Below are 26,341 nucleotides of genomic sequence, written 5' to 3'. Positions count from 1 at the left end.
GTGAAGCCAGGGTTGTGGTTACGCGGGAGACGCACACTGAGGTATTTAGAAGTGGTGACAGGACATCTTGCCCCTAAATGTTTTGCCCCAAAGAATAAAGTATACGTAAACAAATGTGGCAAAATGTTAATATATCAGTGAATCCAGATAAGGAATAGAGTGTTCAAAATGTGTACTAGTCCAGCTTTTTTTTTTTTTTTTTACAGAATTGAAAAGTTTAAGCTAAAAAGTGGGTAGTTAACTTTTTCCAGAACTTGGAATCTACGATCTGATTGAAGCAGTAAAATATCTCCACTGATAGGCTAGGAGCGCTTCCTGGGTTCAGACCTCTCCCAAATCAAGATTCCATCACTTACCAACTTATTTCTCAAAGCTATTATTTATTCTGTACAAGGTTCCACTGTACATCACACATTCTTCTACTCTTGCTTACACAGTAAACAAGTGTACACCAGCCCTTTGGCTCAGGTTCACAGGTCTTCCCTGGAGAAGGGTGTCAGGCCAGTTAGACTCAGGGTGTCTTTTTCTGATGCCTCCTGGGAACACTGGAAAGTTCTGGGCTCCGAGGGGCACAAGTGGGGCCCAGCTGTGTGGGTGTGCAGAGAGCTCCAAGCACAGACCTCCGTGCCTTGGTGCTGAACAGCTTCTTTCTAGGGGACAGCACAGAGTTTTGCCCAACTACTTAGGGCAGAATCAAGCCCATGGGAAAGAACCATACAACCGAGGCAAGATGTCCCCAAACACCCAGGCTCCAGCTCCCAGGTTGGACTGTAGACCAATGCCAAGGGGAGCTGGGGGCGGCATGGGCATCCCTGAGAAACTCGGTCCAAAGGGCCTACATCAGGAGGCTCTGAGAAGGGGAGGTGGGGCAGGAAGGTCGGAGAGAAAAAGCAAGTTAAGGAGGAATAAATTAAAGGTGAGAGAAGCTCGAGGGTAAGGGGCTCGTGCTATCCTTCCAACAGCTGGGGAGTAGCCTGGGGCTGGGTTAGAGGAAGAACTTGATTAACACTATCAGAAGAAATCTCCTTTTACCTGCTCTCCTCTTCACCTCACTGCAATGCAAAACAAGCCAGGGGCTACGGGCACGACCCTGAGGCTCCCCCGCGGTTCTGAACATGGCACTGGGGAAAAGGGAAGAGGCTGAGGGATATTTCAGGGAGGGGCAGTTACCCCCTGGTCCCCAAATGCTATAAGGCACAATTCTTGGAGGCAACTAGATTCCATCCAAAACGTTAAAAAAAACAAACAAAAAACCTGTCAGAGCCCAGTCTACTGCGGCTGTGCTTGGGGCCTGGCCAACTCCCACCTAGCACCACTGGGGGCTGGCACGAGAAAAGCTGTATTTTGAAGAATTAAGGAAAAAAAAGAAAAATGACCAGCACAACGTCCCAGCTGTGAAGAGGTGTGAAAGAGAGCATCTCCAGTCTGAAAACTTTAGTTACGGTAAATTAAAAAAAAAAAGGTGGGCTTTTAAAAACCAAAAACAGCTTTTTTCAAAGACGTCCCCTCATCTGTCCCCCTGGAGTTAGCAGCGTTAAGAGGGCTCTTGGCTCATGGATGTTTTTCTTGCTCCTGGACCGGTGAACAGGGTCCAGGTGAAGACGGGCGGCGATCCTCCCCAGCAGGCTCCAGAGGGCGCTGTCTTTCCGGGAGGCGGGGGCTGGAGCCTCGGCCAGTGGGCCAGTGGATGAGGATCTTTTCTCCCCACAGACGGCTGTTGTTTATCACACACAGGAAGAAACCACAAGCTTACAAATGCAAACATGAGAAGCCGAGGGACACTGTGCTGGCTCGGTCTGTGTCCTGCCGATCTTCCCTGCCAGGCGGGGCTCGGGGACACCAGGCTCCCCACTCCAGACCCCGGCCAGGCTGCAGCAACTCCTGTTCGGCAGCTTCACTTTCCTTTATTTTTCGCTTATTAGTCAGGTGTTTTTTTTTGCCTTTTTTTTGCCTTTTTAAAAAAACTTAGGGTGTAGGGCCACCACGGGGAAGGATGAGATGTAGCTCCTCGTTGCTACATGCGGGAGGGCGGACTGGCCAACTCGTAGAAGAGCAAGTAGGCGTCGCTGGTGCGCACTTGGCCGGAGGACATGGGGGAGACGCTGTGGAGAGAAGACAGGTCAGCCTGGCGGCCACGGGGCACCATGACGCGGCAGAGCGGCCGGGGGAGCGTGAGGGCCCGTCTCTGATCTACTGGACACCCGAGGCCACTCTCTTCTGGAGGGTCTTCAAATGCACAGCTACACCCCTTTTGGCCCTGACCTTTTCCGGTGAGGTACAGGTGCTCGGCAGCCGGGAGCCGCGCCCGAGGCCTGTCTCACCTGGAGTCATTGAACGCGTGCCATTCGCCTGTCACCGGGCTCCGGCAGTAGGCTGTGTAATGGCCGCCCATGGTGGTTCCGGAGTGATTGGACACAGCATACAGGTTGTAAACAGCGTGGTCTGAGGAGGAAGCACAAGGCGTCAAGCCCCCGAGGCATCCCTTGCCCCCCGGGCCCCCCCCTCCTGCCGCTACTCCCAGTTTCCACGTCTCACTGCTTAGCAGCGTCCCCCCACCTCTTGGCCTCCCCGCTGTATCTTAGACACTTGTGCCTTGGTTCTGCACCTCCAGCCGAAAAATACTTACTGGTGTTTTCTGAGGCAAATTCTCTCAAGTCCAGGTCTCTTAGTGGGAAATTCACAAATGTTGTGAGCTTGCTGGTTCGTACCCTGGATTCTGAGAACCGCTTCAGATCTGGTATTGGTGTGAGTCAAGGACAGACAGGGTGGCAGGAACAGAGTCAGAGAACAGGAGACAGAGCCCCTGAGGGCGACTGCGCTTCTCAGGAAGCAGAAGGGCACGAGGGAGAAGAAAAGCCGCCTGACTTTCTGAGGTTCCTACTCTGTTGGCCCTCACCTGGGCCCTTGTCATCAGTCACTCTCTAATGTCAAGTCCCTGCCCTGACGAGCTGAAGGATACGGAGCACCAAGATCTTTGGGAACCTCTGGATGGAGAACTTCTTGATACACCGCTTTCTGGCTCGGCAGCGACAGCACGTCTGAAAGACAGGATAGACAGAGCTGGGAAGGACTCACGAGAGAGGCCAACAGGCGAATCCAGCAACTCCTAGGCTGGTCCGCCCCCGAGAGGGCTCAGGGAGATGCACTCTCGCTGCCACGGAGGGTGACTTACTGGCTTTTCATCGCCATCAAGCACATCCTCTTTGGTGAAGAGCCTCATGCAGTCCATTAACGTCACCTCAGGATAACCTCGCTGAGAGAGAGAAAAATGAAGGTCAGAGGTCGCTGACATGAAAGGGTAAGAGCGGGAGTTTCCGAAGCAGGGGGACAGGGGTGCGTACCTTAGCAATGGGCAGAGACAGGTCCCAGAAGGGATCGAAGACTGTAGAACAGTAACCACAATCCGTACACGTCAGGGAGCTCTTCAGCTGCCCGACAAAGAGATCTGGGGAGAGACGGACATGCGATGCTTAAACACTGTGTCTCCTTTCTCACCGCTCCTGCCTCAGACCTTTGGGTGCTGGGCACTGGGTAGCAGGAGGGGTCCCCGGGAGAATGGGCTTCTCATGCTCTGCTCAGGCAAAGCACTTAGCAGGGAAGGCAGGCATTTCCCCCCGTGCCCGCACTTACCCCCGATCCGACTGTCTTCCCGTTCTAGATATTTCCTCCACATCTGGCGCCCTTTCTCATCATCACTAGGACCCAGAGAGAGGAAGATAAATTGGGTCAGAGCTCAAACCATGATAAGTTTAAAGGCCTAGGGATCTAAATCCTTAATATCCAAAATTCTCCCCAAATCATTACCCCCAAAGAAGTTCGTGTGGTTCTGCCCCCAGCACTCTCCTCCTACTTACGGAAGATGGTCGAGGTTTTCGGGGTTGGACTTGGGCCTCGCTGTGACCCGGTTCACCTCATTGTGGAGCCCGTCCAGAAGGAAGCGAAGAAACTCCTGAGCGTCCTGCTGACTGAATCCAAAGAAAAGGGAGTGAGCGACACCTCTGGCCCCTAGAACCTGCTGCTGCCGCCACCCACCCCGGGGAGGTCACGTCCCCAAGGCCCTTACTTATAGCCGACGAAGCGCGGTGCGTATCTCTGGATCTGGGTCTTGAACTCAGAGGGGCTCACCACATCATTGGGGGATGAGGTCCATATGGTCTGGATTAGTTTTGCAAACTCTATTGAAAGGAGAGGGTAGAGAGGGGCGTGGAGGACAGCTGAGCCATTTTCTCTAAGAAATTCTTAAACTAGAGTCCCAACTAAAAGAAGCCAAAGAAAGAGAAATAGGAGAGGAACACATGACACACAACTACTAGTGCAGCGACAGCAGAGTGGGAAAAGCGTCCTGAGGGGGAGCAGGGCCGCGCCCCTCACCTTCCATGAGCGCTGTGTGTGCACTGCTGCTGTGGCCGAGGTCCCGCATGTAGAGCCTCTGGAGGCAGTAGTCCCTCAGCTCCCGGGTGTTGCTCAGGCACTGCAGAATGGAGTTCATGAAGCACTGCGAGAGACCACCTGCACGTCAGCCGCGGAACAAAGACCCTGGCTGGCACGTCTAGTTACTTCCCACCTAGAGCCCTCTGGTCCATCTGGCCCAGCAACGTATCCTCCCACAGCCTCAAGTGCCTCTTTTCGTAAGTAAAGCGGTGAAGTGAGGCAAGTTCCCACTGCTGGCACAGGTGATGTAACTGGTTATTTACTACAGAGGTGTACAAAAGGGAGTGGGGGAGCTGGACAGAAGTGGGTGGGAAGTGATGGCTGTCCTCGAGGAGAAGGATCCAGCAAAGTAGCTAAGCTGCCAGTTCAAAGGGCGACTCCTCTTTAGCAGGGCTTCCTGCTGGGGGCGGGGGCGAGGAAGAGCCTGGCAACTTTGTAAAACACCAGCCAGGAAGGGCAGGTACCAGCTGGCCTAGAGGGTAGGGAGTCAGCTGGAGCCAGGAGGGGGACTCTGGTTAGACGGTCCCAGTTGGGATGGTAGGGAGTGGCCTCAGGAAAGAAGTGGGCTAGGAAGAACTCACCGTGTTCCCAAGGTTTCGAAGACCAGCCAGACCCTGGGTGCTCTTAGAATTCTGTAAGCAAAGAACACGCGGCACATTCAGGCTGAAGGAAGACGCCCGGCCTATGTTAGGTTTTCTCTGCAACCTTCTGCCAGTTGTAGCCACTGGCATCAAGCCGCACACATTATTCTCTCTTCAACTTCAGTCTACGTACGTTGTAGGAAAGAGGGGTGTGGAATGCCTGTCATTTTCAACACACAACAAAAATATTCTTCAAGGCTTTGCTTTCTTTTATCGACTACGTGTTTTCCCCCATCTTTATGTTACTTTTCATTCTCTGCCAGATTGGAGACTGGAGATTAGAGCCAGAGACCAGGAGCTCATATACCTGGCTCCAAGAAATTCCAGGTCCCAAATCCAGGCACTCTCTCAAGTGACCTACATTAGTATCCTGAGATGTCTGATATCTAAAGCAGCTGTCATAATGAGCACTTCAAGGAGGTCTTGAAAAGTTCAATGACAAAACATCTCAACTGAGTTTAGATCTTCAGCTGGGGAAAAACTCTAGTTGGCCTGCCATTCTGAATCGCCAGAGACAGGTGGAATTCCTTCCAGCTGAGCTCAGCTCCTGAGGGCTGATTAAAACCTGGGAGAATCCTCCTCGCCTGGTTCAGGTTTCAACACCCTGACTGGCCACTGGCTGGGAATCCTTCTGATGGCAGGTTGCGGCCAAGCAGAGGTAAGCACCTGGCTGAAGGCGCTACTCTTGCTCTTGTCCCTATTGTGGAGGCCGGTGAGGGGGTGGGAGAGAGAACAGGTGCTCCGTTGAGGACTCTGCGCATTGTCTGTCCAGGTCTCTTGGCTGATCCTGGCCCAACCTCCAAGGAGTGAGAAAACCTTCAGGCTCAAAGGGTTAAAGCATCGGCCTACAGATGAGCCTTCCACCCTCTCTCTCAGGGAGGGGACCTGGGAGCAGGCAGCTCTGGAGCAACACTGGCTGGGGCATGCGTGGGGCCAGCTCAAGCCTGATCAGAACAGGAGCCTGAAATAACTCAGCTAAAATTACTCATGCCGTGTGCTGTCAGCAGCTCAAAGCCCATGAGGCTGTCAGCATAAGGGGGTGGGCTGGGGAGAGGCAGGCTGAAGGAGGGCTTTTCTCAGGTATTGCCTTGCTGATCCCACAAGTGGGAAGATCCCTCCTTGCCAATTATTAGGTCTAACACTAATAGGTAGGGAAGGAAATACCTAAACCAGCAGAGAGACCTGCTGTCCACCTGCAGCTAGAAAGAAAAGCCTATTGGCAGCAGGTGGGGTATAAGCACCCGCTGAAGAACAGCAGTGTATGGCCCCAAACACAGAATTTAAATCTTACCTTCACGACAATCTAAACCCTGACGCTCCAGAGGGCCACAACAGAGATGATTCCCTGGACAAAGACCTTATCAGCATTTTGAAGTAGACATGGGGCCCAAAGAAACACTGACGTCTCCGTGTTGCCCATTCGGAACTAAACGTTCAAGTCTGCCCACGACCAAATACCTGCTCTTTCTTCCCCAGAACACCCACTCTTACACCTATTTCCGGCAGTGCTTTATTAGTTCTTACCCCCTGTGCCTCAGACAACATCTGTCTAAACAGGCCACAGGAGCAAAGCATTCTACCGCTGGTGACTGTCACTGTCTACCAAAGCGGGCCCTTGGCTGAGCCAGCAGTCATGCAGCACTAGTGGGGGTGGGGCAGTGGGAGACTGGAGGCATCTCTCTAATGAAGCATTCCTGTGGTGTTGACACTTTTAACTGTGACCCAACAGAGGGAAGGTCAAGAAGAACAGGTCACGATCTACGGTTACTATTCTTGAGGATCTACCCCTGCTTATGGCCTGGCGGGTGGAGAGATGGGGGAGGCTCCTTCAAGGCATCGCTGGGACCCTCTTAGTTCTGGGTTGTGCCTTTGTCTAAAATTTCCTGAGCTCAACACTACTTGCCAATTTCTAAGCACTCTGTGTAGAAGGCGGCTGGGTGACAGAAGTCAGGGGGTGGGAGTGGAGGGGAGAGCAGGGCTGTTCTTTGCCCGGACAGATATTCTTCTGCCATGAATAGGAAATCAGGAGCTGCAGGGAAAGTCAGCAGTTTCCATTCCAGAGAGAAACAAAATGTCCCAGGAGTGACCTTTCTTACGGAAAAAACAATCCTACCTCAGGGCCGACAGGGAGAGGCCAAAACTGGAGAAGTTGGGAGAGACCCTGCACAGCCAGCCTCTCACCAGGAGACAAGGAAACGACTCCAGTTGGGATGCTGGAACTCAAGTGCAAAGAGCGGAGAAAGTTCGGGTCAAGAACTTCCTTAAAATTAGCCATCAGCAAACCTAATTTGACTCAGTAGCAACCACTGTTCTAGAAGGTAGATGCCACCTGCATGGCCAGTAAACAGACAGCATTCCCCTCCCAGGGAAGGAGCAGGGGGCTCGTAAGAGCCTGCTCTATGTTAACGCGGGGGAAACATCTGGGAACACCGGCCGCAGAAGAAAGGCTGATGGAGGTTTGTGTCTTCACGCCCGAGACCCCAGGAAAGGGCTTTCCGGCTTACTTCACCTGTGCCATGAGGGTCAGCCATGAGTCCTGGCTGCAGCCGAGGAGCCTGGTGTGGCCCTGGCACGGGGCAGTGCACACACTGCCAACACGGGAGCTGGTGCTGCTACATAAGACCTGTCAAGCTCTGCCCCCTTCTCTCTTCCCCGAGGAGGCAGGGCCCAGCCTTCAGCCCCAGCATCACTCTGGGGCGGCTACGTCATTTGAGGGATCCAGTGCCCACTTAGCTGAACTGGGGAGGGCTGGGAAGGGAAGGGACGTTGACCTCTTTCCCCGTCTGCAACTCCTCTGCCCTTCACGGGGTCAAAGGACCCCTGTTACCGACCCTCTGGGAAAGGGCCTTTTGGGACTGAGTGTCGGGGAGGTGGCCCCTTTCCCACTAGCCTTTCTTGCTGGGTTTGGCCTTGGAGGAGTCACGCCCGCGGAGTCCAGCGAGCTGCCCGTTCCCTCACACACCGAGAACTAGTCAAGGTTACGCTTTCCTGCACCTGTCCTGATAGGTGCCAGGAATTAAGAGTCCAAGAGCCACCTGGTGCCGGGGTCGACGAGAGGGAGGGGGAAGGGGGGTTCGGAGGACTCAGGGGCTGGGACCTTAACAAGGGGAGGGGGCCGCGAGTAAGCGTGAGATCACCCAGGGAGGGGCGTTCCTTGCCGGGAGACCCTGGGAAAGGAGGGGTGGGGGCTGGGGACCCTCCGTGCCCGGGCCCGGCGCGCGGCAGCAGGGGGCGGGAGGGAGGGCATCCCGGGGAGGAGGCGGAACCCCAGCCCTCGGCGTTGGGGGTCCCGGAAAAGGGCCCCGCGTACCTTGGCTTTGTTGAGCAGGAGCCCCACGAAGGTGGAGAGCAGCAGGGAAGGGGAGAGAGGGGAGCGCGGCCGCAGCTCCTTGGCGAGGGCGGGAAAGGGGGCTGCGGGGGGCTCCTCGGGCAGGGTCACGGTGTACGAGGTGCGCATGCTGACGGGCGGGCGGCGGGCTCGACCCCTCGCCTAACGTTGGCCAAGGGGGCGCGGGGTAGTACCGCGCGATGCCACGGCCCGGACGCCCAGGCCGGCGAGGCCGCCACAGGACACCGTCCACGGCGCCCGGCGGCAACCGGTACGGCAGGCAGAACGCGCGCTCCTCCGCCTCAACCTCCGCGGCGCACGCCACCAACCGCCCCTGCACCGGCTCTCTCTCTCTCTCTCTCTCTCTCTCTCTCCGGCCGACTGGCGGCCCCACCGGCGCCGCTGGCCGCGCGACGTCAGCGCCGGGGCGGGACCAGGGCTCCAGCTCCGCCCCTGCTGGGCCCCGCCCCCGGGCACCAGCACGCGGACCCGAGCGAGGCTGAGCCCCCGCCAGACCCCGCGCTTCCCGCCCACCGCCTGGCTGCCCCCAGCCCCCTGGCGCCGACCGAGCCCGCGGGCCGCAGAGACCTGGCAGCCCCCGGGGGCCGGCAGGACCGGAGCGCGGAGTCCGGGACCCACCTCGGGGTTGGGACTCGAGAAACTGTCTTTGAGGCCCGCAGAGGACACGTCTCCAAGGACGAGTGTCAGCCGGGTGAGCTTCCCCCAAGGCGGCAAACGATTCCTAACTTTTTGGGGGCTGCAGATCATTTTGAGAACCCGATGAAAGCTCTGTACTCATTTTTTTCAGGGAAAAAGGCACCCACGCACAAACTTTTGCACAGCATTCAGGGGGGATTCAGCATTCAGGGCTTTCTTGGAGCCCAACATCGACACAGACCGTGAGGGTCACAGGGCCCAGGTTAGGAAGGTAGATTTTCACGGCTTCGGCATTGAGCACCCCTCCTCCCTCCAGCCCTAGTTTGGCCCACTGCCAAGAGAGGCAATGCCCATATGTTTATATGGTAGAGTATGTCACCGTACCTTTTGGCCCCAGGAAGGAACCGTTTCTGGCCTCTTCTACCCAGTTACCCAACTCCATCTCTCCTAGAATCTCAAATTTTGATTTGTTTTTGGGAGATGGGGAGAAAGTACCACCACGGTGGAGAACTAGGTGCTCAGCTGGTGTGGGGTGAGTGTACTCCTGTGACCCTAAGGGCAGCAGTGCTTGAAGATTTCTGAGGCTCCACCCCACTCACCTATCAGGGACCCACACAGAATCTGCCTGGAGAAAGTATCTTGTTTGGAGCTTGATGGCTATTTTTAGCCAGTATTTTTAGCATTTAAAAATACTCTGGGAGGCAGCAGTGTGTGCTGTTACTCATCTGTGGCCTCCTTCTGTTTCCCTTGGCCTGTCATCCCCACATGTACACGCACACGGCACACACGACCACAGCCACATGGGGAGTGTGTCCAGGACGCATGTATGGCTTGTACCCCAGGCCTCCCACGAAACAGCAATTTTGTGCTATTGAGAGGGGAGCACAGACGGTTGCCCCGTGTGTTCCAGCAGCGGTGGTGGGAGGAGTGCGCAGGTGGCAGGAGCCGCAGGGCGTTCTCCTGCGTGATAAGTGAGGCTTGATGTTAGGAGGGGTATCTCCACCGTCACTCTCCTTGCCGGGTGACCAAACCTGGACCCTGGACAAAATGCAACAGCCTTTTCCTCCATGCTTCCTTCTTCCTAACCACACCCTTTTGAGCCAGTCCCACACTGTCTGCAGCAAGGCTTGCATTTCATCACATCACTCCCCTGCCCTGAAACACTCGACTCTTCTATCCAGTCTGGAAACCTCAGGTAGCCCTGTCTGTGAGACTGTCATCCATAGGCCGGACGACACCACCGTCACCACCCTCACTCTTCTCTGATCCCCGCTGCCAACCAACCTGCTTAAGCACTTGCCTTCTCTCGCTTAAAAAACAAAACTGCCACCGATGAAGTACTTACTAAATGCCAGGCACTGCTAAGTGCTTTATATATATTATCCCAGCTAACTTGCATAATAACACAGTGATGTAGCAACTATTACCTCTATTTTCTAGATGAAGGACCTTAAGCCCTGAGAGGTCAAATGACTTTCCAGGACCACACAGCTGGTAAATGGCAGTGTGGGGCTTTGAACCCAGACCCGTCCTACAGCAAAACCCATGCTAGTAACAATTACCAGGAGGTTCTGGAATGCCCTTCCTGTTCTCTGCCAGTTACCAACCTGTAAATTCTGCTCAAAACTCATGTTTTCCACAAAGCCTTCTCCAATGAACTCCACCCAGCTCTAAACACCATCCCTGTATACCCTCAGTCTACTAGCATTCAGTTTCCACTGTATGAATTTGTCTTAATATGTTTATCTTTGTGTTATAAGTGTCTCTAAGACTTCGGTAAGTGGTGTGAGCTTGTGTGTTGATGGTACCATCACACTGATACCTCCTGAAGGGCAGCGTTGTGGGTGCTCTTAGCGGGTGCTTAATAAAGGGGTTGAGCTCATCACGAAAGGGGGCCCGAGCAGGCTCCGCTGGGCATCCTGGAAGTCCCACTGAGCCTCAGAGGGTGGGGCGAGTCTGGGTTTGCATGTTGAGTAAGTGAGCTGCAGGAAGCGCTATCAGGTGCTCACCCCCTGGAGCATTTGGCCTGTCTCCCCATGACGTAGGCCAGCCACCCCGGGACATCATGACATTCTGCCAGCTCTCCCCATCTTTCCTGGGATGCGGGAGGTTAGGGGCATTGCTGGGAGAGGGGAGGCCCAGCTGGGGAAAGCTCCTGCATGGGAGCCCTTTGAGAAGCCGGGGCGGAAAGAATTCACACAGGGTCCAGTCTTGTCAGGCAGGTCTGACGGCTGCAGGACACAGCCGAGGAAGAACCGTGGTCATTTCTCAACTAGCCAAGCCCCCGTGAGACCCTTTCTCCTCAGTGCCATTTCGTGAAGTGGGGTGGGTAAAGCATATAGTCTTCTGGGATCTGAATCTGGCTCTGGCTCCGTGACTTTCTGCCTCAGACACACTGAGCTGATCTCTGCAGGACTCATTCCTGGAGCCCGAGACGGCCATTTCTCAGACCCTGTGCTTGGCCTGCCTCCCCCGTAGGTACTTTCTCACCTCAGATCCTTCCTGGCACGGATGGAGTGTTTAAATAAATTAAAGTCAGGGTTAGCTCTACGAAGGCAAGACGGCGAATACCTTGCTCCCTCAGATCTTAGTGGGCAGCTTGGTCCTGGATTTGGAAACACTGCTTAGGCCCTGCTCCTGCACGCACCTGCTGTTACCACCGCAAATGGGACAGACTGGTGGCCTGATTGACTGAACGGGTAGGGGCTCAGAGTCCTTGTTAGGAGGTTTGGCTTTCAGCCCACGATTGCCCTTGCGGAGGGAGGGCCAGCCAGCGGTACCTAGGTCTGTAGGAAGCTCCGCCTCCCTGCATCACTCAGACTCCAGGAGGCCAAGAGCTCTGTACTCCTTTGAGCCCCTGGGCAGTCTGGCCTGAACCAGCTGGATTCCAGAGGCCCACACACTTCCCTCTCTCGTTTATACCTCTGTGTGGGGCACCAGTTTTTACATACCCATTGAGGTGAGAGGGTGCAGGGGGCCACGTGTGCAGCTCTGGGCCCTGAACATGCTGTTCATTTCTGTAGCCGATGGTCAGTGGAGCGGCTCTCCCAGGGGCAGGGAACATTTTGCCAGGCTTGGATTAACTTCGGCCTTGCTGAGCCCACCCCTGCGCCACATTAACTCATGGAGACATCCCCGAGGCGGGGTGGAGGGGGAGGCACGGAGCACAGTGCGGGGCACTGATTGAGAAAACGAGCCTGGGTAAGGCAGCACCAAGGCCGCCACCCAGGTCATAGCCCACAGCTGGTCTTCAAGGGCTGGAGACACCAGTGTCTGGCTCATTGTAACCACAGACTACAGACCGACTGCCCTTTCTTTCTCAGCAGCTAGTACTAGTCCTGGCCGTGGGACCCCTCTGGCTTAAGGGCTCCTCTGTGTGACCTTCGTATGCTGTCAGCACAGATTCAGGCCCTGAGGAAGTTCACCCTCCTCTGGGTGGCCGAGTGGGTGAGGACAAGCCCCAGGGTCTCAGGCTGCCAAACTGGACAAATAAGACGGCAGGCATGCAGTTCAGTGTGGCTGAGTGAACAGTAAGGAGGCAGGGGACAGAGAGGAAGGTCACACCTCTCACCCAGGAGCCCTAGGGCAGCCCCTGCTGTCCTCAAGTGGTTCTCTTTGGAGTAAAACTCCTCCCTTCCCCCCACTGCTTGGCAGCAGTCAAGTCCAAAGTCCCACCCGAGAGAAAAATCACATGACCTCGGCTTATATAATCTCCCTGTCACTGAACAGCTGGAACCCGAGGCTTTGCGCGATGAGTCAGCAGCCCCAGTGGCAAATAGGACCCAGGTACTCCAGGTGCCCAGGACGTTTGCTCCTAGCAACAGGTCCCAGAACAGAGGGCACGGGTGTGGAAGAGGCCGGCTCAGGCCCTGCATCTGAGCAGCAGGTGCCCGGCCCGTGGCTTGTGCTCTGGAGGGCCCCAGGCCAACCCCGGCTCTTCTTGGGGAAAGAAGAGGGTGGCCTCGGCAGGGCTGGGCAGGGTGAGCGGGCTGGGCAGGGTGAGCGCAGGGCTGAGGCCAGCAGGCAGAATGCCAGGGCTGGGGAGGGAGCAGCTGGAGGGGGTGGGGAGCGGAGGAGGATTAGGATGGATTGTAGGGGTTAAAGCGCAGCCCTGGAAGGGCTCAGTGGGAACAGCTTGTCCTTCCATAGGCCCAAGGGAACAGGAGAGGTGGGGCAGAGGGGGGATGTGACCAGGCTGGGTGCTTGGGCCCCTGGCTCTCTGCAGGGCCAACTCACCTGGCCTGGCTTCCTGGTTTGGAGTCCCCACTGAGGGTAGTGAAAGGTTTTTTGTTTTGTTTTGTTTTTTTTAATCAGTTCTGAACCAACACGCCTCCCTCCTCTTCAGTCTGTCATAAGGTGGAGCCTGGGGCAGCCCTCACTGTCCTAGGCTGAGCTGCACCCTCCGTGGAGTGGCATTTAGTTGGTACTTAAGCAAGCTGGGGGTGGGGTGGGGGGGTATTCAGAATTCTTGTCCCCCTGCACCAGTTCTTCACCCGTGCTCAGCTGAGTCTGTGACAGTCCAAGTTCATGTGGGCTGTTACTATTAACAAGGGGACTGAGTCTGGTTAGAACTGTTCTAGTCCCCGGTGGGTGGCCCTGCTTGTGACCTCCCTTTACTGTACTTCCACTGTAGTTCAGGTCAGCTACTCTGAGAGCCCTGGGGCCACGGCTGCCCCAGAGGAGTCAGATTATGCTGGCTCCGCCCCAGTATGCACTTTCTTCTCACCTTTGTTCCTCCCAACGGTGGTCCCCTCTCCTACTCTAGTCAGCTGCCAAATGCCCCTTCTTTTCCATCATCTCCTTTCCCCCCTTAAGTTTAAACCGACTCTCCCATCGCATGTTACTGGTTTCAGATTCCTCCACATCCATTATGTGCTTTGAACCTCATGACATCGCTGGGAGGTGGGCAGGGCAGGCATGACCATTCCCTTCATGGGTGAGGAAACAGCTCAGATGAGAGGTGTCCAAGGTTAAAGAGGCAAACTGTTCTTCCAGCGGTCAGAGCAGCCCATCCCAGCCTCGGATGACCTCTCCCTTCCCCATCACCTATGACACTGCAAAACACCTAGGGAGGCCTCCTACTGCAACTGTTTTGGGAACTTATCTCCCCAAGTTAGTTGTGCATATGCCCGAGGGCAGGGGCCATGGCTCACACCTCTCCTGCCTCCCGGAGCACCTGGAAGGGGGCAAGGAGGACTGACATGTATGGAGCAACTACTACGTGCCAGGCCCTTTCACATGCCAACCTTTGATTCCTCACGACAATTTATGAAGTGGGAACTATGATTGCTCTCGTTTTACAGAGGAAACAGGTTCAGAAGTTCAGGAACTTCTCTGAGGTTATGCTGCTAGTAAGCCGAGCACCGTAAATGAATGAATGAGACGGTAAGATCCCCAGATGGAGATCGGAAAAGAAACTGGACCTGGTTCTAGGAAGAAATGGTCCAGGCCACACGAACAGGGATGATCTCACGCCAGCAAGATGTAGTCAGCTCCAGAGGTGTGGTGAGGGTGGTGAGGAGAGAGAGGGTGAGGTTAAATCAAGGTCTTACACCACTGAGCCCACGAGGGGCCTTTCCCAGTTGATAGCATCTTCTCGAGCGAGAGCTCACAGTGAAACGCTAGCTCAGTTGTCGGGCTGCTGGCTACTTCCCTGTGTTGTGGGTTGCTTCTGGACGGGAGGAGGGACGTTAGGGTGACTGAGTTTGCTCCGGGTCAATCTGCCACTCCTCTGAGGTCCTCTCTCAGAATTCCCCTCACCCTGGCCCTGGGGGTGGAGGTGGGGCTGGGGTGTCCCTGTGGAAGGGGCGGAGGGCAGCAGGCTCCCGGGAGGTTTGGAATATGCCTGTGTGGGAAGGAGGAAGCCCTGCTCTCCTGGGATTGGGCCTGAGAGTGGCTCTGCAGTTTAGTCTGTGGAGGGGAGGTTTTCGGACCTCAGTGTGCTTGAAGATTACCTGAAAGTCTTGTGAAAAGGGCAGATTTCCAGGCACTCTCACTAGAGAATTTGATTCGGGGGGTCTGGTTAGGGCCCGGACCCCTGAATTGTTAAGCTGTGCAGGTGATCCTGAGGTAGGCAGTCTGCAGACCCCACTTTGAGGAACACTGAGCCCCGTAAAGAGCCCTTCTCGGGCTTCCCTGGTGGCGCAGTGGTTAAGAATCCGCCTGCCAATGCAAGGGGCACGGGTTCGAGCCCTGGCCTGGGAAGATCCCACATGCCGCGGAGCAACTAAGCCCGTGCGCCACAACTACTGAGCCTGAGCTCTAGAGCCCGCAAGCCACAACTACTGAGCCCACGTGCCACAACTACTGAAGCCTGCATGCCTAGAGCCCGTGCTCCACAACAAGAGAAGCCTCGACAATGAGAAGCCTGCGCACCGCAACAAAGAGTAGCCCCCCACTCACCGCAACTAAAGAAAGCCCGCGCGCAGCAACAAAGACCCAACACAGCCAAAAATAAATAAAAAAAAAAGAAAAAGAGCCCTTCTCTTTTGAGCAAAGGGAGGGCGCCCCTCAGAGGCCTCTAGCACCCAAGCCCCTCCACTGAGAGCTGCTTTCTGACTGTCCCTGAGATGAGCAACACCAGACCTGTTCAAGTGAATCACGCTCCACCACAAGCGCACGTGCCCTGAGAGCATGTCTTTCTCTCCCGGGCCAGCTCTGTCGTGTGCCACTCCTCGTCCCTCCGACATAGCCAGCCCTGCCCTTTCAGGGCCTGAACGCTCTGGGAGGCACCAGCCTTTGCATCTCCCATGGCACCTCACAGACGGCCCAGCAAGGCCAAGACTCTCTAAGTAATGGTATCAGAGTTGTCCTCTCAAGACCTTTAGTTATGACAAGCTTCAAGATCCGTGCCCCAAAGCTCCACCCCTATCTTGCACCCCTGCTCCATTTTTCTGGACAAGCCCCCTATGCAGCATTTCTTGCTATGGCATAGCTATTGTTTCCAAAAGACACGTGTCCTAAGAGTAGGACGAGGGTACATAGAGCAATGAAGGCAACACAACACCCAGTTCTCCTGCCCATATGCTTGCCTGTTCTTCTATGCACCTACTCATCCGCCCAACCACCCATCCATCCACCCACCCGTCCATCCACTCACCCACTCACCAATCCATCCATCCATCCATCCATCCACATGATAAGCACGTCAGCTGAGTTCTACACTGAGCTAGGCACATGGTGAGGGATCTAGAGATCTGATTTCTTTCTCATCCTATGAGAGCTCACCATCTAATGGGTAAACTAATGACTACAGAAAAGGCAGAATTGTAGTCAGTGCCCCAAGAGAGGTGTGTTCAGGGATTAGATGTGGGTGGGGCCATGCCAGCCCTTACTCCGTCTCCAGCAGAGCCTCTTCCCTTATTCAAGCCCAGGCACTATTGGAGTAGAGAGGGATTGGATCGTCTAAAGCCCTAGACAAAATGTTCTGCACCATTTTCTCCAAAGACACGTGAGAACAACTCCTGTCCAGACACCCTATCCTGAGCCAGGCGGGGTCCATCAGAGGAGAGACCCTCTTCTCCTGATGTCTTATGTCCCAATGTTAAGCCACATCTCTGGACTGGGAGGTAAAAGCCTGAGCAGCAGGAGAGATGCAATCAGGGCCAGGGGTCCTCTCTTACCACGGGGCACACTGGTGGTCTGGGGGCCTCAGCAGTCAGTCCAGGATGGGGCAGGGCCCGCAGGGGACCCTGGCATGTTGGGTGGGAAAGTAGAGGATAAGAATCCCAGTGTACGTGAGGGTAGCTGAGCATTTCCAAGATCACTGCTGGGCCATCGTTGAGTGCACAGGTCATGAAGTGGGTTTCCTGGGGAGAGTGGGCAAGTCCCTGGGCAAGGCATCAAACCATGAGGGCACCAAACGTGCTGAGGTAACTTCCCTGGCTCCTCCCCACCTGGGCTGCAGGAGAAGCCACTGTGAGGCCTGGGAAGGAAAACCTCTGCCTTCGATCATCGGTTAAGTTGGGAGTCCTTTCCTCATCAGTGGCTGCCTCCCCAGCCCATCACCGGGTCCCTCGGGCAAACTCACCATGGTGTTTCGCCCTGGGGAGCTGGAGCAGCCGGACACAGGGGCCTGGGCCTTGCCCTTCTCCCACAGAGTGTAACGGCCACTCGGTCGGTAGGTGGGGCTGAGGACTTCAGGGACTCGTGAGTGAGGGACCTGGGTGGGCACCTGCGGTGCGCTGCCCTTGCAACCGTAGTTCTCCAGGTAGTCGGCCAGGTACTCGGAGCGGCTGGCTGCTTGGTAGAGCCCCTGCAGGGCACACAGCTCCTTGCGCGTGCGGGCCAGCATGGGGCTGCGGCCCAGGTCTAGCCGGTAGCTATCTGAGGTCCGGAGGCTGGAGAAATCCCGGGCCAGGTCTGATTGACTGTTCAACTTCTTCTGGGTCAGGGTTACCCCCTGGTCGCGGGCATTGATGGGCAGGTAGCTGAGGGAGCTGGTGGTCACTCCATAAGAGAATCCACTGCCCCCGCTGAGTCCACTCCCTGAAGGCCGCTCGGTGCCCCGAGTCTGGCTCTCCGCACGCTTAGCACCCCCGATGACATCGGGTCTCAGCAGGAGGCGGCCTCCGTCATAGTCCAGGATGGAGGGGGGGCCGTACGTGTGGGGACGGGTGAGGAAGCTGGTGGGGGGGCCGGGCTTGAAACCAAGCTTCTCCTTCTCCAGGAAGGAGGCAGCCAGGTTGGCCCCGTAGGAGGAGGGAGTGTAGGTGCCATAGCCTGATTTGGCATAAGGGGCATCTGTGTAGCGGGCCGATTCTGTGTAGCGCTTCAGGGTGGAGGAGAGCTGGGACATCCTTCAGGGCGGCACTCAGTGGGAACTGGGAGCCTCATGGGCTGAAAGACAAGGAAAGCAGTTGTCAGAGGGCCCTGCGGGGGGTCAGGCTCCCACTGTACCTGCTCTCCATCCCCAGCTGGCCAGACCTCAACCAGGGACCACACAGTCTAATTCCACGAGAGGCTGGCCCACCGCTGAGACACACCTCTGCATGTGCGTGTGCCCACAGGCATGCAGGTCTCCACGCACCATGCATTCACACCTCAGGGAAAGCATGAGAGCTGAGCTGGCTTTCATAAACCACACGGGGCAATCAGTCTCAGCACGTCCTGGCCACTCCAATTGCTCCCCTCAAAGACCCCAGGGTGAGGCAGGGACTGCCCTACCTCTGTAGCCCTTCAAGCAACAAATAGTATTCCAGCCCAGGTCCCATCTGCTTCCTCTCCTCAGCTTCTGCAGATACTCCCAAGATGGGGGGATGCCACTGCCCTCACCCCCTGGATTGGAAACGCTGGATGTTCCAAGAGTTAAGACTGCTCCCCTGCTTTCTGACCTATGGGACGAGCAGGAGTCTTCTGCGAATCTTACACTGTCTGAGCTGGCATGACCTGAGAGGATCACTTGGCCAAATCCTTGATGAGGAAAAGGAGGCCCATGCGGTTTGGGGGAGGCGGCGATGAGTGGCTGAGCAGGAGCCTGACCTTGGTCTCCCGACCCAATCCCAGAGTTCTTCCCTGGACATGGTCACCTGCTGCGGTGGGGGATCCTCGTGTGGTAGAGCCCAACGTCTTCACTGATCTAAGACTTCTGTTTCAAGTGGAGTCAGGGCCCTGTGGCCTCCCAGGGGTTCTCCCCTACCAGCACCCATCACAGACTGCTCATGGTGATAATGACTTGTGCAAAGGGGGCCCCCTAGAGGCTAAAATCCTGCACTGCAGGCAGCACTCCTGCCCTACCCCCAGTCCTTGCAGCTGGGGTGGGTCCGCTGAAGGAACACAGAACCTCTGAATTGAGGAGTTTTGAGATCCCTAAAGGGTCATCCATCTTTTTTTTAAAGTCTCATGTCATATATATTTTACCACAAGTAAAAGAAGACATTTCCACATCCATCATACAATTGAATCTTCCCAAGGTCCCAGGGAGTGGGCAGCCATGACCACACTTTACATAGAGGACACTGAAGCAGACAGAAGCGAAACAGCCTGAACCAAGTCTCACCGCAGAGACATCAGATTTGGGAATCCATCCCAGATTTCCCCACTACTGAAACAAGGGTGATTATCAGTTAGTTGCACTGCACCTATTACCTACCCTCACTGTTAAGGTCGCTTTAGTTGTTGCTACAAAAGACTTGCACATCCTCCAGATCTTACTCAGACTAAACCGTACGATGTTTGCCCAAGTTGTTTTTCAGGAACTTGGAGTCAGCTGTGTCCAGTGCATGCTCCAGCCAGTTAAGACTGGTTAGGACCATCAACCCCTTCCTGGGCATCTGAGAGTGTCCACTCGATGAAGGGGTCATCCATCTTAAGTTCTCTGTTGTACAAATGGGAAAAGCGCCGCTGACTTGCCCAAGGTCACGCACTAGCAGGCCCAGGGCTGGCGTCCATGTCTCTCAGATTTCCAGCCCTGTGCTCTTCCCACTTCACCTCGACTCAGCACCCCCATCACATTTAGGCTCATGGGGGGGCCCCCAGAGTCCCTCCATCACCGTGAACATGCAGGCTTTATCTATAATGGAGCTGGAGGGCAAAGGTGCTTGGAGGGAGGAGCAGGTAGGATCGGGCCTCTTTCCTTGAGGGTCAGCAGGGGCTCTTGTGGGGGCTCCTGGGGCAGTGAGGGTGCAGAGTCACCCAGGACTCTCAGAGGAGCGCGCTTAGGGGCCGGTTTTGACGCGCCCCGTGGCTGACTAGCTGGGCAATTTTGCCCTAGTCATTTAACCTCCCAAGCCCCAACTTCCTCACCTGCAAAATCAGTATAATAATCATCATTATGATTCCTACCTCACAGGGTTGTTGCGAGGAATAAATGAGATAATAACATGAAAGCTCTCAACAATGACGGTGGTTATTATCTCCTCCCCCAGCCCCCGCCAGGCAGCCCGGGTCCTCCCTTTGTAGGCCTGTAATAATGTCAGGGCTGGCTGTCTCCTGCCCGGCGGGCCTCTGACCGCAGCCCCGGGCACCAGGCTTCTCCCAGCAGCCCCCAGGGAGATGAGCGGGCAGTGGGCAGAATCTAGCCGTTCGACAGCCAGTGGCTTGGGCAGCCCACAGCCTGCCCTAGGCCGCAGCCCAGCCCGTTAGGGCAGAGAGGAGCTGGTGCCAAGCCTCAAGTGCTGAGGGCCAGGCAGAGAGCTCTAGAAACTCAGTCCATGTAAGGCGTGAGATAGGTGCAGGGCTGGGAGGTGAGCAGGTGCCACCTTCCATGCAGGCCCCAGAACAGAACTTCTAGGCCCTGCCGGAGACCTCCAGCCGTTTTCAGTCTAGGCTGGCATCAGAAAGGCCTGGCTTATAAGTTATCGTTCAGCCTTTTCCCGCCTGGCCCGCAGGCCCCCTACCCTTCATGTACTCTCCCTCCCCACTGTGTTCCCACCTCCTGCATGACTTTCACCCCTTTCTAGGAAAAGAGAACTGGAGGAGTGCTAGGGGAAACCACAAGCTTCCCTCCCATCTGCTTAGCTTTCTGGGGTCCAGAGAAGGAAGAGAATGAAGGCCGAGAGAGGCCAAGGGGAGAGACAGAAAGAGGCACGGGGGGCGGGGGCGTGGGATCAGTCCTGCTCGATTTCACTTTGGAGAGCGCCATCAATAATTCAAAGTCAAAGAGACTCCAGGTCTCAGGAGCTGGGCTCTGGGACACCTGGCAGCCAATCAGATATGACCCCACCCCACCCCACCCCCACCAGGGCAGGAGCTCGTACCTCCTCCCCTCGGGCCTCTCTACGCCTCCCCACACTGAGGTTCCCAGGGAATTGGTATTCTGCAGGCAGTGCCCCAAACTTGCGACCTCTCCTGGCCCTGCTGACGCAGAAGTGCTGGGGCCAAACAAGGTGCAGCCGACGGGGACAGACGGCCCTGGGATGGCCCACAAGTAACACTGGGAAGGGCTGGGGTCTGGAGGTGGAGCCATACCTTCCGGTCCCCAGAATCGCAGGAGGGCTCCTAAGTCCCTCTCTCCTGTCTATTTCAATCTGGCAGGCAACTGACAGGCCTCTCCCTCCCTGCAGTCTCAGGTGGTCATGCCATCACTAACAGCCCCCTGGAAGGTGCCTCTCAGCGCTGGCAGCTGCTTTACAGTTCCCCTGTCTGGGGAGAGGGTCCCTATAGGGGCTGAGGCCTTGAGCATGCCTATCCCCTCCCCCAACCCCCAGTTTCACTCTTGAGGACAGTGCCAGCATCTTTCAGGTGAGCAGACAGCTTGGGTTGGCGCCCCTTGCATTACCTGGCACGGCTGTCCCTGGAGGCTGCAGAACACACCCCGGGCGGGAGAGTGGGCCGGGGCCCTGGCTATAGCCTTGCTGCGCAAGACAGGGACAGGACGGGCACTCACATGGCCACGAGTCTCCTTGTTGCCAAAGGAACGGCCTGAACTGAATGGCCCTTTCATGGGGCAGTGGGAGGCCAGCCGATTGGCTGTGATCCCCCGTCCCCCTCCCTGCCCAGCATGGGGCCCCTGCTGCCCGACTCCTTTCACTGTTTACCCAGAGCTGGCAAGTACAGGCATGTGGTTCCAGGCAGTGCCTCCCCAGGTGCCCGCCACCTCAGACAGCAGGGGCAGCCCCGCTGCCAGCCTCCTCCTCCGTGCCATCCCACCGGGGCCCTCGGCTTTTCCCTGCTCTGCCAGGCTTCCCTCTCGCTTTGCTCAGTTTCCCTCTCTTGGGAGGTGTGGTGGCATCCCTCTTCCTGAAAGGATGAGTGAGCTAGCTGGCCACTGCCCCGCCAGCAGGTACTGAGCACCCCTGGACCAGGCATCACCCTGAGTGCTTCTCGGGCAGCCTCTCATTTCTCAGCAGCCCGAAGTCCAACACTCATACAGCCTTCCCTGCGCCCCTGGCTTACCAACATCATTTGAAGGTTTAATTTTTTTACGTTAAATTGAAATTCAAAATATTTTCATTCAAAATTTTAAAAAAACAGACAAGACGTTTAAATAATGAAACATTCAAATGAAGCATTTAGCATTCATATTTCTGAAGTTATTAAAGCTTAAAACTGCACTAAGACTTCTGCGTATTAACTCAATCCTCACGACTGCCCTAAGCGACAGGTGCTAGTATTATGCCCATTTGCAGATGAGGAAATTAGGGTTCGGGGAAGTGATGTGGATTTCCCCAAGGTCACACTGGGAGCAGTGGCGGAGCGGGACTGGGACCTACCTGGGCTCTGTCTGCTGACAGCTACACTGAAGCCAACCCCCCACCTCCCTTCTCACTTCCCTGGCCTCTCCCTGAGCTGGCACAGGGTGGGGGGCCTGCAGCATGGGGTTGAGGGGGATCCAGGCATCCACTGTCTAGGCAACAGCATGGCAGGTTCAGACTCCCGCAGGAGCTGCCCTTCGAGTTTCCACTGCAGGCGAATGAAAGCGAAGCCAGGTGCAACCTGAGCCCCAGTACAATGCTGATCGGCCGAGACATGGTCCAGGAGGCCTCCATTTCACCCATGATGCCAAGCTCCTGCATGTCCCCTGGCACCAGCATATGGCCCCAGCCAGGGACCTTGGCCCAAGGCCTGGTTATGGACATGCCCCTCAGCCTCCTACCCTTGCTGCAGCTCAGCCCACCCCCCGAGGTACCCAGACTAGGTGAGTCAGGGGTTAAATGAACCCTATCTTCCTGGGGCCACCAGCCCTTTACGTCAGCCACTGTCATTTCCTGTTACTCACGTGAAGGGCTCCCTAACCTGCCCAGCCAGGGGAGGGACTTGCTCCCCAGGAATCCCAGGCACTCCTGGCACCCAGAGTAGGGGATGGGTGATGCCCAACATCCCAGCAGCCTTCACGGCCCCTCTCTGCCCAGATCTGCTCTCCTTTCTGGGGTGAAGGCGTGCCAGCTTCTGTGGCCTCGCCACTGCCTGGATAGAGAGCCCCTAGCTGGGCTTCAGAGGTGCGCCTCAGCCGGATTCAGTCCCTTCCCTCCTACTCAGGTGTCCGGGACAGGTGAGTGGGGAATCCCAGCCAGTTCCACTAGGTGCTTGGAAACCTCCACAGTGGTGACCTCAGAGCTTCCCAAAGCCGCTTGCTAACAACATCGGAATGAGGCAGTGAGACAGCTGACCTTGAAGGGTAAAGTGGGCTGAGAGAGGGGCCCTGTCATCTACACTTTCCAAGCCGCACGCCCAGCTGCTGGGGCACTGCCTACACATAAGCGTCAGTTCCTAGGGCGAGGAATGTCCCGGCCGAAGTAGAGGATGCAGGTGCAGTGGAAGGTCAGGGTGAGGGATATTTGTGCTCTCATAGTCCAGGAGTTCTGTTTACTCCTCTCAGGCCCACTTCCCTCCAGCCTGCCACTAGCGGCTCTGCCTCCCAGGGGCTGGCACCCACCCCACTGACCCACCAGTTTAGTGCCTAATATGCCTTGGCAGGGGGTCATCCAAGGGGCAGTGGGTCCCTCTCAGTCTCTCTAGATCCCAGTAGTTACCCAAGGGCTGGGAGGGGGTGAAGAGGTAAGATAAAGAGACTGGAGATTAGAGCCAGAATCCGGCCTGGAGGAGAAGAGGTGGGTGGGCTTAGGGCAGTGTCTCTATCCGGCGCTTCTTGATTTGGGGTTGGGAGGGGGTGGGCATCTCTACACTTCCAAGAAAAGGCAAAGATATGGGCCCCCTGGGCAGTATTGGAACCCTTAGATTCTCTTTTCCAACCACCTCCCTTCCAGGCACTCTCCTGGAACCCACCCCAGGGGAGAGCCCCAGGCTCCCTCCCTCTCCTCTAGGGCTTCATCGTTCCTCCTCCTGGCCTCTGAGCCCTTGGTCTTGTCCGTAGCACCTACCAGGCCCGGTGGGGCGGCGTCTCACATGCTCCCCCAGACAGACAGGGCTCCCCCAAACAGACAGTCCAGGGCCCTCCGGACAACGGCCCTGTGAAGTTCGGACACCAAAGGGGCAGTTACTGACCTGTGTCTGGGGACACTGGACAGGATCTGGGGGCTTCTCCTTCCCCAGCAGGGCAGGGAGTGCAGTGGCCAGCCCAGAGGCAGGACTCTGACTCGGGCCGGGTAATCCGGAGCTCAGGTTACCGACTCTGATATATATAGTATCTTATCTGACCTCACAGAGATGGCTAGCTCCACTCACTGGCATTCCAAGCCCGGGGAGAATTAAAGGGGCAGTGGCAGGCCCTCCCCTCGACGTGGCCCGGTGCCAGGCAAGGAGATCCTATGAGACTGTTTGAAAGGAGGCATTTTGAAATGGAACAGAAGGAGGATTCAAGGGGAAACAACTGGAAAGAGGGTAGAGGGAGGGGGGTGGGATTAGGCAAAAATATGGAGAAGGAGGTGTCAGTCACTGAACTGGAGAAGAGGAGGAAGCCTCAGTCCACCTCCTTTAGTTTTGAAATGGAGGAGACCTAGAGGCACACAGGTAGGGAGAGGCAGGAGGGACCCCTCTCAGTTTCCAGTCCAAACTCTTTTATAATGGACTTCTAGGCCTGGGCTCGTATTCCGGGTCTTTCCCTTTTATTGGCTCTGAGACAGTGGGCAAGTCACTTAAGCTGTCTGGACCTTATTTAGTCTGTAAAGCAAGAGCAATAATAATGCTATACCTCACAGGTGTGAGGGTTAAATAATATTTGTAAATTTCCTGGCACATAGTAAGGGTTCAATAAATGATAATTATTACTATATTGAATACTTCCACTTACTATTATAATTAGTGGTAGTATTTGTAGTAGTACCTCCCGGGTGAAGCTTGCTAGGGAGAAAAGGGCCTCCAGCCCACCCTGTGGGAGTGCTCTGTTCTAATGCCAGAGAACAGTGCCATGGTTTTCTGAGCTGGTCCATGTCCCATAACTGGCAAGGCAAACGAGGCTTGCCCTATTCCCAGACGTCCAGTCGACCCATCAGAGAAGGGCCAGGCCCACTTGGGCTCCTTCCTCCTCCATCCAGAAAAATATAGCAAGTGCAGATTCCCCCAGGCTACCAGGAGCAAGGCTGGCTGCTCTGGTGTGTCCACTCTACCTGTAGGAATGCTCAGGATCCCGAGCCTACGGAGCGGGGCTGGCTGGGCAGGGTCACAGGAGGAAGGTGCTGGATTCTTAACCTCTTGGGCCTTGGTGCTCTTGTCTGCTCCCAGTCTGTTTCTCGATGGCTCTCCCTGAGGACTGGGAGTACCCGGGATGGTGCCTCCACCCTGTCTCAGCAGAGGCTACTGACTCAGCTCAGGTCATGATGATGCACTTCAGAGGACGCCCTCGTACCCGGCCCTCATTCTAGTCCTCATTCCGACTCCAGTTTGGCGTCATTTACAGCATCAGAGGAGTGGTGGCTGCTCCAATCTCAGCCCAACCAGCTCTCCTTTCCTCCACTTTATGCGTCCCCGACTTGGGGACCTTCTCATGCCTGTGCCTGGGGAGGTGAGCATCAGCAGGATCCAGCTCAGGCCCATTCGAAGCGCAGCCAGATCAGGAGGTAGATGTTCACACCTTAGCTAGAGTGGGTTGGCCAGAGCTTCCTTAGACTGTTAAGTATAAGTTACTTGCCTTGGAGCAGCGCGTGCCTGCTGCTGGTTTGGGATTGGTGAGAATTTCAAAGATGCCTCTTTCTGGTTTGGGATTGGTGGAAAATCTCCTCTTCCACTTGACTGCTACCCTCCCCCCACCCCACCCTCTTTGGCAAACTGACCAGAGACAGCCCCCAGGAGCTTTGAGAGGAGGGAGTAAATGAGCTGCCACCCACACGTGGGGAGGGGGTTGTCAGGGTCCAGGCGTCACTCTCAGCCACATCCCACACAGGGCTCAGAGATCCGGTCCTGCCCAAGCACCGTTTCCTTAGAACACACGGATCAGCACACAGATGGCTCTTCCCGGCACCCTAGGCTGTCAGCTGGCAGGCCCCGCCCCCATACAACTGGTACCCACTGCTGGAGATCCTCAGCGCAGCTGGCGCTCGCCCTACATTTCTAGTGCCCATTCTGCCCAGGCTGTCGTTGACACCTCACTTTCTGAGCCTCGAAGGACACTGCCCTCCGCATTCCCCCTCCTCAGTCTCAGACAGGTGGCACGTACCTGCCTCTTCTCCGAAGACGGACGAGTCGAGCCGGGCACAAGCATGGAGCTGCGGGTGAGTCCCGGCTGGTACCGGAGCAGCGCAGTGAGAGGCAGCTGACGCAGGGGGCTCCCTGGCCTCGGCTCCTGCCCGCCTCTCCCGCACCTCCGCAGGGGGGCCCAGGGAGGACCTCCCTGGGAAATCGGCGCCACCCAGCGGGCAGCCGCCTCATTGCGCCGGGGCGGGCAAAGCGACAGCCCGCGTCTCGCGTCACTGAGACGCGTCACTGCTATTGGCCTGTTCCTATTGTGGCG

At 56.2% G+C, this 26,341-nt stretch overlaps 1 protein-coding gene and 1 long non-coding RNA gene across 9 annotated transcripts in view; one reads left to right on the top strand and one right to left on the bottom strand.

Annotated features, from left to right (window-relative positions):
* Positions 1–360: 360 nt before the first annotated feature.
* Positions 361–26,144, bottom strand: USP2 (ubiquitin specific peptidase 2). Of its 8 annotated transcripts, none has more exons than XM_059930199.1 (13): positions 26,048–26,144; positions 17,087–17,895; positions 5,013–5,063; positions 4,372–4,495; positions 4,064–4,175; positions 3,855–3,965; positions 3,631–3,695; positions 3,342–3,445; positions 3,173–3,253; positions 2,960–3,038; positions 2,627–2,734; positions 2,322–2,442; positions 361–2,102 (listed from the first exon to the last, which is right to left on the bottom strand). In XM_059930199.1, the coding sequence occupies exons 2-13, from the start codon at positions 17,852–17,854 to the stop codon at positions 2,015–2,017; spliced, it is 1,812 nt and encodes a 603-aa protein (XP_059786182.1). In that variant the 5' UTR covers positions 17,855–17,895; positions 26,048–26,144; the 3' UTR covers positions 361–2,014. The 8 variants fall into 8 exon arrangements, with proteins under 8 accessions (XP_059786182.1, XP_059786181.1, XP_059786185.1 ...); XM_059930198.1 differs by lacking the exon at positions 26,048–26,144 and adding an exon at positions 23,941–24,048; XM_059930202.1 differs by lacking the exon at positions 26,048–26,144 and adding an exon at positions 23,941–24,048 and having other exon boundaries at positions 4,372–4,471.
* LOC132370345 (uncharacterized) overlaps positions 25,757–26,341 on the top strand; it is a 42,075-nt gene continuing 41,490 nt past the window's right edge. The window contains exon 1 of the long non-coding RNA XR_009504549.1: positions 25,757–26,102. This is a non-coding gene — a long non-coding RNA (uncharacterized LOC132370345). The remainder of the gene's footprint in view (positions 26,103–26,341) is intronic.

The sequence above is a fragment of the Balaenoptera ricei genome, chromosome 8 (assembly GCF_028023285.1).
Source record: "Balaenoptera ricei isolate mBalRic1 chromosome 8, mBalRic1.hap2, whole genome shotgun sequence".
NCBI lineage: Eukaryota > Metazoa > Chordata > Mammalia > Artiodactyla > Balaenopteridae > Balaenoptera > Balaenoptera ricei.
The sequence above is the reverse complement of the archived record's forward strand: the minus strand, read 5'-3'. Positions and strand labels throughout refer to the sequence as shown.

Bases quoted from the DNA above. Each gene is read 5' to 3' on its own strand.
- USP2 (XM_059930199.1), bottom strand. From the start codon at position 17,854: ATGTCCCAGCTCTCCTCCACCCTGAAGCGCTACACAGAATCGGCCCGC. The intron at 2,735-2,959 runs GTATCCTTCAGC...CACCAATACCAG, and splicing joins CCCAAAGATCTTGGTGCTCC to ATCTGAAGCGGTTCTCAGAA. The intron at 2,443-2,626 runs GTAAGTATTTTT...CTTCCTCCTCAG, and splicing joins ATTTGCCTCAGAAAACACCA to ACCACGCTGTTTACAACCTG.